The sequence below is a fragment of the Aythya fuligula genome, chromosome 8 (genome assembly GCF_009819795.1).
Source record: "Aythya fuligula isolate bAytFul2 chromosome 8, bAytFul2.pri, whole genome shotgun sequence".
Taxonomy (NCBI): domain Eukaryota; kingdom Metazoa; phylum Chordata; class Aves; order Anseriformes; family Anatidae; genus Aythya; species Aythya fuligula.
In genome coordinates this window covers 10,840,356-10,860,626 of record NC_045566.1, presented here as the reverse complement: position 1 = coordinate 10,860,626, position 20,271 = coordinate 10,840,356, and the positions used below count along the sequence as shown (strand labels likewise).

The 20,271-nt window shown below is 39.2% G+C and overlaps 1 protein-coding gene across 3 annotated transcripts in view; it reads left to right on the top strand.

Annotated features, from left to right (window-relative positions):
- Positions 1-20,271, top strand: part of ST3GAL3 (ST3 beta-galactoside alpha-2,3-sialyltransferase 3) — a 164,644-nt gene that overhangs the window by 37,311 nt on the left and 107,062 nt on the right. For all 3 annotated transcript variants that reach the window (XM_032192630.1, XM_032192629.1, XM_032192628.1), the window contains one exon: positions 5,724-5,766. In XM_032192630.1, the coding sequence (XP_032048521.1) occupies positions 5,724-5,766 (43 nt within the window). The remainder of the gene's footprint in view (positions 1-5,723; positions 5,767-20,271) is intronic.

Below are 20,271 nucleotides of genomic sequence, written 5' to 3'. Positions count from 1 at the left end.
TAATGGCAATTAACTTAGATAATATGTTAAATAATAGAATTTGTGAGGCTCTGGTGGATGGTCTTGGATCGAGGGAAAATGATTTTAGTTTACCTTTGGAGCTGATATGGTTCTAGTATGTGTTGCCTAGTCCGTTTGCTTTTTTCCGCATTGCATTCCTGACTATCACTCTTAATGCTACATGGTGGTGATGGGAAAGGAGGGGTGGGGAGGTGGCCTTATTATGCTGTATTTTTCTGTATTTGTGTAAAGTAGAGAATAAATAGGAAAGATCTTTTTTTTTCTGCTCTTGGTTTTAGTGGCTTTATTGGGAAAAAGAAGTTCTTTTCTCCATTTCATTTCTTATTAATGAAGTTCTACTTCATTCGTTATTGCTTTGAGTTGTAGACTGTGGGAGCTGCTTGAGTGCTTGCCAAGGACTGTCATGTATTAGTTGCATAGTCCATACCTGACTCGGCCAGCATGTTCAGTGTCATCATCTGTTGTCTTCTCATTTATGCTCTATTCCTCCAATTGAAAATACAGCTGTGAATGAGTTGAGGTGTGCATGCCAAGAAGTAGTCTAAAGAATACCTTAAAATGGAAGTATTTTAATGGGATTTTCCTCTATCATGTGGCATCTCTGTATCAAGTCAGTACATCCTGTAGGTCAGTAAAAGCCAACATAGATTACTGTTTTGTTAGTATTGTTCTTGACTTTTATTAGGAAATACGACACAATATCTAAAATGAGGAATATCTCAGATGATTCAGTAGGGCAGCATTGACTCCATTAGCCACGTAAATACATGGCAGTAAATGAAACAACTGTTTATTTAGGAGAGTTTGCAGTCTGGCTTTTAAACAGATGACTCCCTAGGAAGAGAAAAAGGGCATACGTAGTTCATTGGAGGAAATTTTTCATCTTCCAATTGGAGTCTTTCATGGAATTGGCTTAAAGCAGTCCATTGGTTTTCTATCCTTGGAGGCTGCTGAAGTTGTATAATTCCTGACAGTTCTTTTAGAAATAAAATCTATATTAAGGTAGCAGAGCCTTTCAAAATGTACTATGCTGGAATGACCTCTTTTGTGTGTTTTTTTTTGTTTTTTTTTTTTTTTTTTTTTTTGCTTTGTTATACCTATTTTGGAGGTAAGATAAGCAGGCAAAAGACCCTTCTGATGGATGACCCATACAGCACTATCAGCAAGTGATTGCTTATTTGTTCTTCTTGTTCCTGGGGGATGAATAATGTAGTTGTAGTGCCTGGTGAAGGAGACCCCTCTGGTGTATTGCTTTCCTCAGGCTGTAAAGCTGGTCCAGATGTCTTTGGGGCCCCAATCAGAAATTACAGGGGAAAAAAGATGAAGGTATAGAGCTGGAAACTGCTTCCTCTTGTTATTAAATGTGAGAAAAGAAGTAGTATCATCATGAGGTTAGGTGTCACCAGGGTATGCAGGGCTTTGTGACTAGAGGCAGATTTCCCTGTTTTCCTGCTTTGAACTCTCAGGTTTGAATTTCACTTGTGCTGATGATGCTTGGAGTATCTATTTCTGCCAAATAGGGCCATTTTTTTTTTTGTGAGGTGCAGTATTTAGAAAATAAATAGAGCTTGGTGCAGCAGGTCAGTTTGCACAGCCTATGAACAGTTTTAATGGTTATGAAATATCAACTTTTGCTGCTATTGTTGGGAAGTGCTCTATAGTTCCTGGTTTTTCTTGTATTTTTCCTGCTTAGGATGTTGTTTGATTTTAACCATTTGGGCTGAAATCTACACTGGAAGGTGGGATCATGTTTCAAATTCATATTTTCCAAAAAAATTTAAACTATTCAGTCTTTTCAATAATAACAAAAAAAAAAATCTTAGAGAATATTTTGTTAGCTAATATAGTCTTTTTATTTCTTGTGTTGGTCCTAGTTCTCTAGACCTTGTGCTTTCGCATAGGAGTGGTATTGTCAGGGAAGTTCTTTTGCTCCCTATAGAAAAAGAAATCTTCACTGAGGCTACATTATAAGTCACTGAAAGATCATTTTTTATACATATGATTGGTGATACATGCTTCTAGCACTGGGCTGCAAAGGTTAGGAAACTTTCTTCACTGATAATGGTTCTGTGCATTTTTACAGTGCAGGGAAAAGCAGCAGGGATTGGGTTAGTCTAAGACTACTAAAGGTTCTTCCTGATGTCATTTGGACAACCTGCAGAAAAAGGCTGTTAAAAATGTATGCAGAAGAGTAAATGGGAGTGAGGAAAAATGGAACACAGACTTCAGGGGATGGGCACACAGTCTATGCAGGGACAGGGCTGAGGAGCCCAGGGGGCCTCAGTTTTGCCCCTGCTGAACTTGGCCATGCAATATTTTTTTCTATTTTTTTTTTTCCCAGCTATTTAATTAATGCTTTCATCAGAAGAGGTTAAAGTGGAAAATCCTAAGGAAAGGATGCAATGTTGTGTGCTTGTTTGTCCAGTACTCACACCCTTGCTCAGTAAACCCAAGCAGTATTTTTTTTAACCCTGGAAGAAAACCTTTCCTCCTTCCATTTCCGTTGATCCATTGCACATTACTTTTTTTCATCAATTCTTGTTTTGTGAGTTCTAGTGGAATTGCTTTACATCAGCTGAACTTTTGTAACTGTCCATATGTCTTTACTTTGTCCACAGTAAATGTGGGGCGTTTGACCCTTTTTCATTGCAGGGTAAGTCATTTTACCTGGCCTTTGCTACAGATGAAGAACCCAAATGTGGACAGTGACCAAGGCTTAGTTTGGTTTGAGACCCCAATTCTGCTGAGACCCAACTGCATTGGACAGGATGGAATGTATCGGGGTGGTCTGAGCTGTTCTTGATAAGACTTCTGTCTCCTGAGTATCACACCACTTTCTTTGACAAACACAAACGTTTTGCATAAAACAGCTGCAACTGAACTTTCTGCCTTCCCTCCCGTATTTGCATTATGGGTTAAATGCAGAGAGAACAAGGGCTGCGTGTGGCCCATCCTTTAAAGAAGTTTAAATTGATATTCCAGTTTTGTTGGCAGTTATTTGTACTGCGCTTCTAAATAGGTAGTTGCTAAAGGAATAGCACTTAAGTCACGGTGCAGTCATTTACAGTGGTCTGGAAGGATAAAACCAGCGTGCCAAGGCAATTCTTGCATTATTGATTTCAGATTTGAAGCATAAGGGAAAAATTCTGTACATTTTGCTTGCATATAGCTACATGGTTACAGATGCAAAATGCAAATTGAAAACTTGATTGATATTGTGCGCTGTGCCTTATGGCTTTTTGGGTGGTCTGTATGGAGTTTCTAGACATTTGACAATGCATTTCTCACTTGCTGCCTGTTAGACGGATTTCTCTTGGATGCTTGGGAGAAATTTCCATGTTAATGCCAGCATTGAATTTGGCACAGGGTTTGCATCATTTATAGAAATTGCTATGCTTGGCTGTACTTCTGTTCACATAACCATCATTACATGCTTTGTTATGAAACTGTTGTCAGTTATTAAATTGTTATTCAATGCTGATCTTCCTGGAAATGGAGACATGCGTTTTGTTTCTGACCTGAGGAGACCTCTTGATCTTACGGGCATATGATGATGAAACCTATTTCCAATGTTTGTGCATTTCTGTGCCTCTGTACAGTGCCGTGCCACTTTGCCAGCTGAGATGTGTAGCTTCCTAGCACAAATGACAAAGTGGTCCTTAGATCTCCTCTTCTGTTACTGTTGCTTTTATCCCTTACGGGCTCAGCCCTGTGGGCTGAAAAGGTGAAGTCTTGTTCAGATTCTTGCAGTGAGTTCCTTATTCCATTTATTCATTTTATTTGTTAATTCCAGCCAGCACAGCTGCATAAATGCCTTGTCTGGAGACTGGTGGGAAATGCCATTTCTCGGAGTGGTATGAAACCCTGCCAAGCATGATAAAGTCAAAATCAAAATGACAGTGTCACCAATACAGGCTGCTCTGGAGTTCATTACGGCCAAGAATATTGTGTTATCATGAGTAAAAACTTTAAACCTCTAGGAGAAGAGGAGAGTGCGTGACAAACAAGGTAAATCTCATGAAACATTGCAGTGGGGTATGTCAGCTGTGGCCCTTAGTGTCCAGTACACCTGCGTTTTCTGGTGCTTTGATTGCAAAGCTCATAAAAGGCAGAGTTAGTAGAAACCCAGGATGTTGCGCTGGTTATGAGGTGATGCATCTCTTATTGCATTTCCTCTCGTTGTGTTTCCTGTTGGGAAGGATGGAACGCTAGCTGGAGCGGGGTAGGGATGACAGCAAGTTGGTCACTGGCTGTATGTGCTTTAAAATAACTAAATATATCTGTTGCCATTTACTCAGCATTGATGTTTTCAGAAGGAGGAAGGGTTAATAAAAATTGAATGCATGATTTTTCCCAGACCTTTTCTACATGGTCCTTCATGTAGAAGAAGTAAGGATGGAGAGCAGATAATTTCTTGTGGAAATCAGGAGGAGAGCAGCACACGGGGGCAGCGCAGCTTTCAGTACGCAGGGGTTGGAGGAGGGATGATGTACGGGTGTGCTGCTAACACCGTGTGAGTGGGGAGGGATGGGACGGGGGGTGGCACACTGGGTGCTGGCAGAGAACTGACAGCGCGTGCCAAGATCTCGTGCACGCCTTCTTCAGCTTCTGTTAGATAAGTTTATGTGAAAAGTGATTCTTCCCTTGACTCGGGAATGAAGTCTCAATGGATATAGAACCAATGGCACGGTTTGTACTGACCTACCTGGTGCAGTCATTTTATCTCGGGTACATGTTTAGGCTTTCCTGTTCTGTTGGTAAGTGATGGTGTGAGGAGCTTGTTTGTGGTCTTGTGTAAAAGTTTGCAGCAGAAACTCCAGTGGTGTTTTGTGAGGAAGGCAAACTTCATTTCCACTGCGCTCTTTCTAAAAGATTATGTGAAATCTTTTGCTTATTGGTGTTTTTTTAATACGTGCTGATTGTTGAGCTCTTGGTGGATTATCCTTTACTTCTATATTTGCGTTTTTTTTTTTCTTTTATCACAGTGAGACCCAGTGGTTCTCAGTGTGAGTAGGCCCCTGAGCATAACCCAATACAAACAGGACACTACAGCTGTTAGTTCTTCTTGTGTCTTATGTGAATTCTAAGAGTTTTAATTTTTGTTTCAAGTGTTTGATTCACAATACAACGATGTATTCAAAGATGCTGAATACAAAGCTTCCTTCATATGGTAGTTACAGGAACTAAGTTTTATTTCTTATCTCTGCTCCCTGTTTGAGTCTGTAACACTGACTTTGCAGTTTCCTATTGAACAGCATCACCTCAACTTGAAGCATTTTGCTCCCCCTGAGTGACTCTGGATAAAGGGCTGCTTGATTATGAAGTTGTGGGCTGGAAGAGACGAGGAATTGAGGAAAAACTTGAGAGTTCTATCACATCAGGACCTAGGAGGAATGCTTGTTTTGCAAATTATGGATGTTGCTTTGCTTTTTTGATTGCAAAAGTATCTGTTAATTCTACTTATTTATAAGTTAATCATGGCCCACATGCTTTGGTATTTGCTGGACATTCAGAAATGATAGTTTGGGAATACCTTTAAGTAACAATCTGTGATAACAGCTGCTAGCAACTGGAAATTATAATGGAGCTATTTGCAGTTAGAAATAATTATTGCCTTTCTGCTACGTTATGGTTTTGGTGCCTTTTGCAGAGGAGATGCTTGCAGTTTTTATGATATTGTGTCCCTTGCTTTTGTTTTGCAGAATACGACAAACTGGGCTTTCTCCTGAACCTGGACTCAAAATTGTAAGTAAACTGTTGGACTCATTGTTTCTGTAGTTACAAATTTATATTGCAAGCAACTTTTATGTCACTTTGTCTGCTGGTTTATTGGACTATATACTCCTACCTGGGACAGCCAAATCCTGCAGCAACCTGGCAGTTGCTTTACAGTAGGCTTTACTGGCTGACTTGGATTGTGCTTCACTGGCTTTAATTCCGTAATGACTGATCAAGAGGCTATAAATGTCCACCTGAAGCCATGCTTTTCAGTCTGCTCTAGGTGTTGCATCCTAGTTATCCATCTTCCAAATGAGGAGAAGTGCATTAAAAATTTGAAGGCAGGAGGAATGCCAATCTGCAATTTACTGGGAGGTTTAAAGTTCCATTTCCACTCTTTCTTTGAAAATGGATACTGCTATTTTTGTTTGTAAACTGGAGTGGAAAGAACTTCAGTACGAGGTGGTGACTGTGACCGTTTGCTATGTCAGAAGAATAACAAAGTGCCAAAGGAGGATGGATATTCATCATACTTTTTGCCATAATCGGTCGAGACTGAACTTTGTAACACTAGGGGTCACTAGTGACTCTGTTTCTGAGGTCAACAGCCTAGGGGAAACTTTGGCATTAGGAGCAAAAAGACTACTAAAAACCTTCTGCTTCTACTACTTAAAAAGACATTGAAGCAATCCAGTAGCTTTGAATGACTTGAGGATGCATCCCCCATCCAATGTATCACATTAATTAAAAAAAAAAAATCAGTATTTTAAGAAGCTTCTATGTACTCATTGGGTGTAACGTTAAGGTTTTGAGTTTAGTCTTGCTGAACAGCTTGTGAACGTCCATAATGAAATAAAAAGCCTTACAGCTGTGCTGGGGACTGTTGTTCACAGTAAGTGAGAAGATCTCTAGGTAGGAGCTGCTTTTACAGAAGACGGTGAGTATGCAAATTACTGTAGGTGAGTGTATCAGGTGGGATAGTGCTGTAGAAAAACATATATGGAAAAAAAGAATACTGATTTCTGTAAAGGATCTGCATCTCATTCAGTGTGCAAGAAGTATGACAGTTATTGCATGAATGAGGACAGGGTTTCTTTTTGGTAATGTAACGTTCTGTGCTTTATTTGTTGCATACCCATGGTGGCTCTGCAGTTCCAATTTCTATACTAAATTTTCTGTACTGGGACATCCTTGTGATTTAGAGAGCCTTATGGCGCTGTGGATGAGATGATATATTATCGTCAGTTTATACACATAGATGCTAAAGCAGTGAGATTAGTCCAAAATTATGAAGCAGGTAAGTAACTTCTGAATGAACATCTTAGTGCTAGTGAAGAGAGAAATAATTTAATGTTTTTTAGTAGTCTGACTTTTTTTTTTAACTTAATTTTTGTCATGACTGATGTATTGAAAGTACAGCTTACTGACCATCTGCACCCTTTTGATGTACCGACTTTGGATGCCAGCCTGTCTAAACCACTGCTTCAGTCTTGTTCTTCCTATCCTTCCTTCTGTGCTCACTGTCCTTTTGTTTGTTGCTTTTAGCAAGTCTCACTGCGCCTTCCTTCATTTCATACCTGCGTTACATTTTTTTCCTCTTCTTTGCTGACTTACCTGTTTGGGTTACACCTCTTTGAGACACAGCCTGTCAGGTTTTTTACCTGCTGGAGGGCTTCCAAAACCCTAAACATTTCTATGTAAAACTCTCCTTGATAAAAATTCTCCATTATCTTTAATAGAATAACTTTGACTATTCAAAAGATATTTATCTAGCACTCTAAAAATGCTTGTTTGCTTTAAAAGCAGACCAGCCATAAGTTTAGCTTCTGGAAAGGCATGAAAAATAAAATCAGCATGATTAAAATAAATACAATGAGGTTAGGTTAAGATGCAAAGAAAGCAAGTATATCAGTAGGTGAAATCACATGGCTGGCTTTTGTGTATTTATGTTGTTTTTAACTGCAATAGTTCTTCGTTGGTTCTATTTTTTCCCTTGTTTGTTTATCTTTCCTCTTTGAAAGTAAAGGTAGCACTGCTTTGAGGTGGACCTGCTGACTTGCAGAGTTGCTTTCCAGCCTGAAGTATTCTGTGATTTTTTTCAATAGCAAGAGCTAGAGAAAAGCTGAAAATACCATAAAACATACGAAATAAATGTTGAAAGAAAAATGGGTGTTGGAAGATGAAGCCTAAAGGAATTTGCTGCTGTTCCACAAGTTCACCATGTGGTCAGGATACCAAATGTGTTTTTTAAGTACTTTCTGTGAATTCAGTGGAATTTAATGGTTAAAAATGTGTAGTGGTTTCTGCAGCTCTTAATCAAGATGTTAGTATTGCAGAAGGACTTTCTGGTTAAAAAAAATACTTGCTCAGAGAGTTAAGAGGGATAATAAGTTCTGTGCTGATGACTTTTTTGGCAGAAATAATTTAATTATGTCTGTTGTGATATAATCGTCCTGGTGGAATTTTGCCATAGATCATAACTTTATAGAGTGCACTTAATTGACAGCGTGCGAGAACGTTGTGTGACTTGAAGCACTTGGGGCAACAATTAGTTTTCTCTTTTTTTTTTTTTTTTAATCTTTAATCTTTCATTTGTTCGAAATCTGTTCCTGGCTGCGTTACTTAATATCATTTAAGTGAGTGGAGGAGTAACACTTTCTACAAAGGCATAGTTGCAATAAAACTTAAGTGCTTTGACATGAATTTTAAATTACGTTGTACAGAGGAAAGTATTTGGCAGGAATAAATAGAAATGTATCCATTTGCCTTTGCATCTTTTTTTTTTTTTTTTTTTACTACTTTATCATACTCTACTTTGTAGGTACCCAAGTCATGTTACTCATTTTGTTGTGGTTACAGCAATGTAATGATTCTGTTCACTGGCTCTCTTTGAGTTCATGGAAGTTGCAAGGAAGCCACGTTTGTTCTCTTTGGAAAGAAAATGTCAGAAATACGTGTGTTCTCTGCAGGAATTTTATGGCTGATACATTCCTTGCTATGGCATTAGGGAGACTGCAGCGGCCAGAATTCTCACCTGGAAGGGGATGGAAAGTTTTTAAGGTACTGCACATGTCTTGTTGCTCTGAGCTTGTCAGAATGTCAAGATGGAAGATGCTTGCTTTCTGCAGCCTGTGCTTAGGCTAGCTCTTCTCTGGAAAGTCTTATATCGTCTAAAAATGAAGATGGTACCCAGGTAGGGACTGTTAAAGAGCTACAAGATGAACAGAAAGCTGAGGACATCTGCAGGCAGTAACGTTACTGAATCAGCTGTTTTTCATAGTCCTGAGGAGATTCAGGTCTTGTTTTGACTAACTTATTGAAAAAGATCTGTTGCAAAAGGAATTTATCTTTGAGTTATGTTTGTACCAACCATAATTATCATTTCCAAAGTTAGAATACCAAAACAAAATATGCCCGAAGTCTGTAAACAGGCTGGTTGCATCAGTTTCTCCCAGGTAAAGCAGTCTCCCAAGCAGCAGAGCTACATACTATTTCTAAAGCTTTAAGAATAAAATCCAACATTAGCTGGTTATGTAGATAAGTGTATTTATACAAAAAATACAATACAATTCATAGGTCTTAATCCTTTTAGGGGTGAATAGTTCCTGAACAACTTAAGGCCATCAGTCATGTTAGTGACTCAGCCAGTGGATTACTAGGTGCCACCAAGATTTGCAGTTGCTTTCTAACATCTGTGCTTGGCAAAAGGGTTGCGTGCTTTTATTACTATTAAATATTTATATTGTAGTAATTCTTTGAGGCTGGCCAGGTCCTAGAAATGAGTCTCATTCACTACAGATTCTGAGTCATTCTCAGAGCAGAATCTCTATTTGCATGGAGTGAAAGGAGAGTTCTGCAGGAGGATCAGCGTATGGTCATGTAGTTAATTATAGAGTGTCTTAATGCATATTTGGTGAGGTCCAGATTAATGTTGTGTGGTCCTTTTTAGTTTGTCACTTACTAGCACAAAAGCTCGGTTTAGTTACCATAATGATTACTTGGAGTTACACGTTAGAAGTGCAGATTTGTTTGCCTTGTGCATGTGAGAAGCTCCTTTTCTGTAACAGCCAGTGTGGCTTGGGGGCTGTTGCATTGTCTCCCTTATGCTTCTATACTTGCTTTCCTTACCTTGCCTGCGTGCAATTTTACGACATGTGAGATGGAAGCTGGTGTCTGGTCAAACTGCTACTTCTGCCCTCAATTCAAACTCATCCTTCAAAAGCTATTTTGGAAAATACTTTAGCTGCTGGATCGATGATGTTATGTTTTTAAACAACAGCCAGGTAAAGGCCTGCCTTGAGTAATGGCTGTTCTCTTTACCTGCTGCCACAATCAGCTCTAAACCTTCATGGTAGAATCGCAGCTGATGAATGATGGAGGAGGTGTCCCAGGGTTTGACTTTGTCTGGGGAAAAGCAACTCTCTGATTAAGTCTTGCAACTGTTAGGAGATGTGCTTGAGCTTCCTGCCAGCATTTGGAACTGCTGGAAGTAAAATTCTTCACTTAATAAGACACTGGTATTATAATGTGTTAATTTGAGAGAGTTTTTTTTTTTTTTTTTTATAGGTAGAATCACAGGCAAGAAAATTACTACTTCTTTCAATCAGGAAAAATGACTGAGATCATTATGGTTGACCACAATAACATAACACGAACATAATTAATACACTGTGTTTATACAAGATACAGTATACATTCTATATAATATAATTCTTCTAGATAATTAAAATATGGAATACTTTTTCCAGTGTGCTCTGTGCTTTGGTAGGCATCTTGTTACATGTTATTACAGCTATTTACATGTTTTTCCAATATTATAAATGCGGGGGATGCAACAAAGATCTTTTGAATAATTGTGATAATGTCAAGGTTGTCTTTGAAAATAAAAGACAAAAAAAAAAATGAGTCTCTGTAAAAAATAAAATAAATAGAAAGCCAAAAATAATAACTTCACCCTGCAAGCTCAAAAGAAACTTGATCTAGTCTTTGAAAAGACTGTAAAAATGGAGGGAGTTTGGGGCTAGGGAAGCACACAGATTGGATTACTTCTGTTTGTTGAAATTTCTTTCCTTCAGAGCTTTAATAATGAAGAACTGAAATGGAGCCCCTTCCCCTCCTTTTGTTTCTGGGGTAGGAGGTTGCTTTGAAGCTGTGTGTGTGTCTATGTGTGGTACTTCGCCATTAAGCACTGTAAAAATAAGCAATCAACGTGTTGGAATGCTGGGCTTTCCTCATGCCTGCTGCTGGGGGATTTCTTTGTGCCCTGTTCCTTTTCCCACTTGTGTTTCTGTATTTCTGCAGCCCTGGGTGGGGTGGAGGGAAGAGGGAAGTGAGAAGTCACAGGGATGTCCCTTCCTGCCTAGGCAGGAGGGAGTACGCATCTCGCCGTTGCTTTTTCTGAAAGGTTATTTCAAGATTTGATATACTTTGGTATTTGGTATTATTTGGTAAAATCATTGGTATTTTCCTGACGCTCAATTATTCATTTCTTCTTCATTTTGTATTTTTCCTTTGACTTTGGAAGAGATTAAGTAGAATATGTCAATCTGCACCAATTGTTTGAGCACTTCAGGTGTTTAAAAATGAATCCTGGCTATTCACAGTGATTCAGATATTGGGCTGTTTGTTCATCTCATTAAACCTCCCATGTGTGGTTGGGATGCAATTGCTATCTCAGTTCTTTGTTTTGTTCTTCCTAGCTCATTTCATATTTTTTCCCAATTTTGGTATTTTGGAATTCTCATAAAGATTCCTAAAGCAAGTCTTTTATTTAACTTTGGGATTCTTGTGTTAGACGCAACATCAGGAGGTGAAGAAAACAAAGATTGTAGAAGTCAGAATTTCTGGATAATTAGATATAACTGAATCATTACTTGATTTGTTGTATGCAAACAAAGATAAAAAATTATGTTTGGTGCTTTTAAAAGGGCCAGTTTCCTGAAGCTGGAAGTAATTATGAATCAAACTATGTGGGAAAAGAATGTAAAGCAAAAAATATGAATGGCTGGGCATTGCTTAGAGCAGCTTTATGCTGTTTGCCCCACTAAGTTGAGTTTCATAAGAAAGAAAAATGTTCCTGGAAAACCAGTTTTACCTACAGGATAAGTGAAAAACAATATTAGTGTGTTTATAGAAAAGGTAGAACAGTGAATACAGGGGGGTTTTGTTCTCTTTGGAAAAAAAAAAAATGCTTTTCTCAGCAACAACAATTCAAGCAACAGATACCTAAGTGTATGTGCTTGGGGATTGTTATGTCTGGGCAACATTCTTCTGATTTTTAAAGAGTAGCTGAGGAGTTTTTGGACAGCTAGGGATGACTAATCTTCAAATGCTAGGGGATCTCCATACTACTGGTTGGAAGTTGATAGAGTTTGTTTGCATTTTTGCATTTAAAATATAAGCTCTTCAGCCTGTTTTTTTGATTCTGAGCACAATAACAATAGCCAATGTGGATTTCCACAGTAAATAAATTGTAATGCATGTAGTTCAAACTAGCATGTGTGTGTTTTTTGGTTAGATGGGTTTGATCTTCAGGTGAGCATCTATTGAAGGTGTCTAGCATGCATGAGTTTGGTTTCTTTCTTGTTATATTCATCTTGGCACTGGCTTTGCACATCTTGTTCTTTCATAAGATAGACTGGTTGTTATAAAAACTGAGAATCCTACAAAGAAAAGGCTCAGTTCTCTTTTTTCCTTCCATATCTATAAGGCAGAACACTTTGTACTTCATCAGTGCAGTAGCATTAGCCTAACTGAATGTAATTTGTTTTTCAGGGTGAATGTGATTACAGCTAGTAACTTTAAAAATCTGTTTACTGTTGTTTGAGCAAGCATTTTTTGAGCTGTTGCCTTCCCAGAAGGGCAAACTTACTTCAGTAGCAAAACCCAATTCAGGAACTTCCTATAAGCGCATAAATTACTGGGAGCCTTCATGTTCCTTTATCATCTTGGGATAAGAGCATGCAAAAAGCCACGCTTCATATTCTCCCTTCAGAAAACTCTTCTAAAAGTTAGAGATTAGGCCAAGTAAAGAAATTACTTTTGGCCAGCTTCTGCCCTGGTGAACTATTTTTAAATTTATGGTTACTGAAGTTACTGAATATTCTCCTCCTAAGACCTTCCTGATCTCTGAATATGTTATGGAAATTGAATAAATGCATGTCACTGTGATGGATTGGGCTATCTAAGCATAGATCATTCCCAGAACTTCAGTTTAAGAGGTTAGAAATGCTGTGTTGAGGCCATTAAGGGAACGTCTCATTCAAATTCTAATTGGTTATAGAGTTTATTGCAAGGACTAGATGTTCTGTGGTATTGTGGGTTTGATATGGATCTATGCTGAAACACTGGCATTCATCGCTTTGTTCTTGATATTGGTCTCGAGGAACAATGTGAAAACAGGTGTTTTGTTGCTGCCTGTCCTGAATCAAAGCAGTTGTGGGCTTATCATTAAACTGATGCAGGAGTTGCCTCCATTGGAAACCCCTCAGGCATGTAGGTGGTCACCAGGCTCTCCTGCATCTGCGGGGTTTAACACAATCCCTTCTTGCAGGCCAGCACTGTTCCACCCTCGAAGAACTCTATTTCCATGGACAAACAAAAGGGAAGTACTTTAAGGAATCCTCGTATGCCCTCCCCGAAGAATTGAGTGTATTCCATCAAGGGAACATTACAGTGTTTATCGAGCCTGCCTCTGAAGCATGTCTCTTACTCAGAAAAGCACTCGTGCTGTGGTATCTAGACACAGTTTAGTTGTCAGCTCTTTATTTATCTTTTTGTGTAAGTGGCAGTGAGGAGGTTTTATGAATGGGGTGTATGGGAAGAGACAGCTTACTTTACTCAATCTGCCTCTATATTTGTCTTCTGCATTGCCGCAATGTGGCCAGATATGTCAAGGCCGTGCTGTGTTTATGTGCTAAAAATGCCAGAAATAAATGTTAAGAATATATATAGTGACTATGTATATACATGCGTGTGTATAAAAGAATATATATCAAGGCAAGGAAGAGTTTGGTGGAATGAACACATACAAATTTCTTGCATGCTGGTGAAGGACAGCAAAGCTAAGATATACTTTTAACGGCTATGATTATAATATGTTAGGTAAAATAATATTTCATTTATGCTGAAAGAACTCAGGAAGCTCTTGCTGTGCTTGAGGAGAATTGCATAGCAGAAGAGAGGCCAGTATTGAGTGCCACGCTGTGAAACAATGATCCTGGGCTTTTTACAAGGAGGATAGGTTCAAAGAATTCTAGGTGTGAGAGACTGAATGGAAACCCATTAAATATAAGCCAAAGGTGCATTATTTGTTCTGTTCCTTGTCTTACAGAAACATGACTTACAAGTCTTACTTAGCAAAACAGAGACTTTTACTGTTTAAAGTTCTTCAAGGTTTGAAGACCTAGGACCAGAGTAAGTTTGGATCAGGTTGATCACTTATAATGTGCTCTTTCTTTAGGAAGCATGATGTTGCTGCTAGCATCCTTGACAGATCAGTGCTGGAGAAGTACCCTGAAGGGGCCTGACCCTGACAAGGGCTGGTGAGAGAGCTGGTGTTGTGTGATGCTCAAGGCACTGGACAAGACACTCTGAAGACTACCTTGCAGCAGGAAGGTTACCCACATGATGTGCCACACGAGGGAGGGAGTCATGAGATGTTGTTGTAGGATCCTTTTAATGTTATGGGTATTTGAGTTGAATTGTGAGGCTCAGATGAGATTTTCTCTAGTTACTTTTGGGAAACCCAAGCATTAACTTCTGTGGCATGCTTTGTCCTCTCACGTTACATGGAAGCATGTGGGATTCTCTCTCAGCTCACAGCAGAAATGAGCACAGGCACAAACACTGCTGACAGCCCCAGGTCTGTTTTCAGCAGGGAGAATCAGGACCACAAAGGGAGAGGTAGAAAACTGCCAGAATGTGTAGGGGCTCTTTCTTTCTTGTCGGCCATGCGATCTGTTCCAGCTGGTTGATGGAGGAAAAACTGAAAAGCCAAGAAACAAAATGTTTATGATATACATATTGAATGCATTTGGATACTCTGATCATACAGGATTCGAAGCTGTGTTTTATTATCATGGAACTCAGGCTTTTGTGAATTTGTGAAGTGTTGCCTGCTTGAGTTAACAAAGAAGAGAGGACCTATTCCACTGGAAAGTGAAACCTATTTCAGTGCTCAGCCTTGAAGCTTGCCTTAACCTGTACACCAAACATCTTGGGCATATACTTTTTTGGATATTCTTTTCTGGAGAGCCCTGACCAGCTGCTTCCTCTAGGACTGATGCTCGGTGAAGGCAAGGGTGATACAAGAAGAGGGGAGGTTGGATTAACCAGGCTGTGTGCGGTTCTGAGACAGACCTCATCCTGTTCTGACTCATTGCAGTTACATGTGGCAGTTGGGGTGCTGGCTGCATTGCTTTTTTCAGACAAGCAGCTGCTCTTTGAAGTTTGAAAAAAAAAATAAAAATAAAATAGTCTGACCAGAAGAGGGTTCATTAGAATAGTGTATGGAGCACAGAGGAGAGGTTTCCATCTGGGTGGCTCTGCAGCTTCTTGTTGTTAACAGTACTGCCTATTCTTAATTATTTACCCTAAAGTAGGTTAGATTTTGCTATACAAGGCCACGTTGAGTGCCAGTATCTGCTTCCCCAGGTCAGTGTTACCTTCTGTGTTTCCAGCAAGGCTTCTGGAGGAAAGGCTTTCCCAGCAATTTGTAGCTTTCCTTTTCTGAAGACTTCAGTGTGGTACCTATTAGATTACTTGGTGTGAGTTCAAATCCATGGCATCTGTCTTTAATATAGGTCAGTGAAGACAGCGTTTTTTGAATTCTTACTACAGAAAGAGGAGTGCAAAAAAAAATTCAGGGCCTCATGACTGTGTACAGCATTTTGTAACACTACTGCTAAACCACATTCCCCAGTTGTGAGGTCGTCTGTTCGTGCCATCTGAAGTAATTTATTCACTGACCAACTTTTTTCCTCTCCGTTTCAGTCCAGCCTGGGAGAGGAGAGGAAAAAAAAAGCTTTCTTTTTCTTTGGTTAAGAGGAATTGATTCGTTATTCCATCTCAGGCTGTCCAGATCATTCAAAGAAAGGTTTAGAGGGCAACCTTTGTCACCCTTAACCTGCAGAGTCACCTGAGAAAATGAAGAGGGAGAATATTGTGAACTGCTCTAGCTAAAGATTTACTACCAAGAAGCTGAGAGAGATTCTTCCAAATGGGATTTATTCCCCTGAGGCTTGATCTTTGCCAATTGCCTATGAAAGAGAGGTGCTGCTGCAACATAAATGACTGATATCCTGAACTTCCTTTGTGGGGAAAATACAAGTGGGCAGACCCGAGGTTCACCTGCCCCATGTCTTGCTGCAGAAAGTGCTTGGCAGAAGTGTCCAGGGAGGTGGTAAAACATGAGTGTGAAGCGATCCTTGCTCCCGTATTGCTTTTCAGTGTTGCTGCCCCAGAGGTGGAGGTGCTGGCAGACCTGCTGGTGGCTTTGGATCCCAGCGCTGCTTTTGGCTGCACTGATGTGCTGACATAACAAAATCTATTGATCACATGCATGATACATGACAGTAGGGCTTCCTTTTGTCAGTGTTTTACTATCTTTAGGTTAGTTTTGGTTGGTGTCCCTAATGCTGACAATATGGGAAGCGGTAAATAATCACTGTTGGTGTTTTCCAGACCATTCTGCCGTGCCAATGTGCTTTCGAACCTGGCTGAGCACTAAGTTTCTCTGAAATCAAGTATTCTGTAGACTGCTTGTGTTCTTGGATGAAATAAACTAAATTTTTCAGAAGTAAAATTTGGTGATTAAAACCTTAGCTTAACTGATTTTCTCACTTGGCAGTTAGAGCTGCTAACCACCGAAATTTGACATTCAAATCTACTAAACTGTAGCATCCACAGACTTAAAACTGTGATTTCAGCTGTGATGCTTCAGGAATTTTGAGTTAATCATTTTTTCAACTCTAGTCTTTGGGGGAATATCTTTGTTTTCAGAGGTACTGACTCCTACTCTGGGCAGGGGATTCCTGGATTCTAATTGGGTTGAGTTATTAATTCCCATCCCTTTAGCACTCGTTGGTCTTTCCTGGACCTACACTGCTGGATTCATTACACTGCAAATAGAAAAACACTGTTCCTGGTCCAAAGAAAGCATTGCCTGCGTGTAGATGTAACAGATGAGGGGCAGTGATGAAGACCAAGGGTTACAGCAATAAAATTATGACATTTCAATCCATCTTCTTACATTCCTTCATTTGGGCAAAAGTGGATGTGATATTTGAGCGGTTTATTTTCCATCAGACTTTTAATTGGCTCACTTTTTATGGCTGTTGTGCAAGCCATGACTTTTGAGAGGTATTTAAATAGAGGACTCTATCAGTTAACTTCCTAAAGTTTTTGCAAATTGCATGTTTTAATATTGGGAAGCGTTAACGCTTCTGACTACAGGGAGATGGAGGTTCTCCTCTTTAAGCAGTTATTTCAGAAATAAATTAATGTAGGAATCCGTTTGCCTGCTGTGAGAGTTTTCATGACTAAGGGAGTCCTAACACACTCCATCTCCAGCTAAGAGACTAACCTCTGGTGTATCTTCTTTGACTCTTATCTGTAAGAGCAGAATGATGATCCTTATTGATCCATCTTCAAGGGATGGAAAACCATAATTCTGGATATGAAAAGTAGTCCAATAATATACATCCAGGAATTATGTCAATTATCAGCAAGTTCCTTCATCCTTAATTTATGGGTTTTTGTCCAAAGTTTAATAAATAATTGAAAAAACGGAACTCGTCTTCTGTTTTTAATTTCATTTTCTATATTTTTTGTAAACAGCTGTCTTCTCTGTGAATCAAATTTCCATATTTCATGCTTCTTAATGTAGTTTAACAATATCTCAGTTATTTTTCTCCTTTCCATGTTTCCTTAATTTGAGATTTTGTTTGTGTTTTTAACTGTTTTCTGTACTCATTATCCGTGTTTATTTGAATATAGTTGTTTTCTTCTCTTTTAAAATTTGTAAAACAAACAAAAAACAACAACAACAAAAAAAGGAGATCAGGAAATATCAGGGATTATTACTCAATTCTTGGAGGAGTATGCAGCGTGAAGTCACATACAAAACGTGCCATGGACTTTTCTTGGATTTTTACCTGCATCCTTCGTCTCCAGTTTTATAAACTCACCATTTAGTTTCTATATTTCCTGGTTAGAAAAAAAATCCTTTCTAGCCTGAGCATTTCTGATTCTTTGTCTGCAGGGATCCTAACTTTTATTTATTTTATTTTATTTTTTTAGGAGTTGATAAAGGATTATTAATTGTGGAGATCCAGGCTGAGTTGCTGGCTGCTCTGAACTATAAGAGATGGTACAATGATACAGACCTTTCTGAAACAGAAATCACTTAGGGCCGTGTTTCTGAAGATGTTTCTGTATTCAGCGCTGTTGAGACTAAGCTGAGGTTGCTTCTTTTGCCTAGTGATCTAATTCCAGGATGGGAATGTCTTTTTTTCCCTAGTATGTCAAAGACCTGGAGTGGAATTTAGTAAGGAAGCAGGATTCTCGAGCCTTTTAGAGGATGGAAACCTTGTCTGTTTGTTGTTTTGTTTTGTTTTTCTTGCAAAGGTGGCATTTCACAAAGGGTGAACGACATTGCCAGTTCTGTTTGTGTCTTTACCCTTCAGTGTCCCTCTGTCTAGTGGGTATTTCCCAAAGACAGCATTGACATTGGGTCTTGCTGTCATTTAAGGCTATGGAGGCGGGCCATGGGTTTTGGTGGAATGCCTTTAAAACTTTGTTTTCCTGAGCCAGTTTAATGTAACCTAATCTTCTTCAGCTGGTGTTCTTGAATAGTCCAATTAAATAAATAAATGAACGCGTTGATTATCTTTGCTGTTAAGAAATTAATTTCACGAGAAACCGCAATTCTTGGTACAGAAACAGAACAGGACATTTTTTTTAGTGTGCATCATATCTTTTTTAGAAAGAGGGATTTGAACCATCTCCCTTCCTATTCAGTCACACAATCTCCTTGAAGAACTTGCTTACATACTGAAGTAACATTTGAAAATATTTATATCTGTTTAGCTGGCTATAGTGTGATAGATGCATTTCCTGTCTCTTTCAGTGTAAGCATTTTGCTTTTCCTCTTCTATCTCCTCATTCCTTTTTTTTTTTTGTTTGTTTAGTTTTTCCTCAGCTGGACTAGAAAAACAGCAAGTGTCACATGATCTGTCCATGTAATCCTTTGAACCGAAGTTTGGAAACTTCTAAGGCAGCTACAGTCAGAGCTCCTTAAATTTGTCTCAGTTTTCCAAACCAAGCTGTGCTCCTGCTGGATGTGGCAGGAGGGAGGTTCTCCAGCTCCCCTTTCCTTAATGTCTGGCTCTCAAGGAGATGCCACCTGTCAAGATAACGTGGTGATCATGGTTCTACTTTAACTCAAATGTTCAAACACATTTTTCTGTCCCTTGCTGTTACTGGCGCATGGGAATCAATGTATTAAGCCTGCTTCTTGTCTGACTCGGTGGCGATAATGGAAGGAGGGTGCAGGAGCTGCATCATCAGAGCAGCGAAAGGTGTCCTCCTTGGCCTTTAAGTGAACTGGTAATACTTGCTGGCAATCTAAACAGAAGAGGAGAATTGATGGGACACTTACTTTCTCATCTGTCTAATAAAAATCCTTGCCAGTTGTGGAGAGAAGATTGGTTTATGGTTTTGTTTTGGGGATTTTCCACCTCAAATGGGATTTGTTCCTTCAGAAGCCTCAGAGATATTATGAAAAAGCATATTGAGACCTGGAAGCTGTCTACTGCTGAGATTGTAAACAATGTATAAAACAAATAACATTTGAAGATATGTAACTCTGATATTAATTAAAATCTAAACAATTGCATACCCCAGCCACTCAGGCTATGTATCCATTAGTGTCTTGGTTTGGAGCAGTCCCGTAATTTTGAAGCAAATCCCGTATTTGCCTCTTACTGTGCATGCTGTGTTCACAGGCTGCTGTTGTGAAATGTAGCTCTGAACAGATTTGGGGGAAGTAAACTGAAAGCTTTATTCCAGGACCCTACCACATCCCTGTCAAATATTTAATGTGGATAGAAGGGTCTACAAATATACTTTTGGCCAACAGTGAGCCATGTACATGATGGATGGATGTATCTGACCCAGGGAACCCAGCTGGAAATCCTATCTGAAGTAAAATGCCCTGAATCTTGTGTAATGTAGATATGGGAGTCTCAGCATTAACTGCTTTGATCCAATGATCTCCCCTTTTTATGCCAATTCACCTTCTTATATTACCTCATTATTACTTCATAATAACCACTGTTATATGTGCCTTTCATCTCGTTCTGGTGATGTCTACTATTCATTCTTCAGGTATCATGCTGTACACTTTGTAGAGCTGTTCTATAGGTATAAGAATGAAATTATATTGGACCAATGAGAGAGAAACCTCAAGGCAAAGGGCTAGCACGTTTCTGAAGAACTCCTTTTCCTTGTTTTAGACATGTTCTGGTGCAT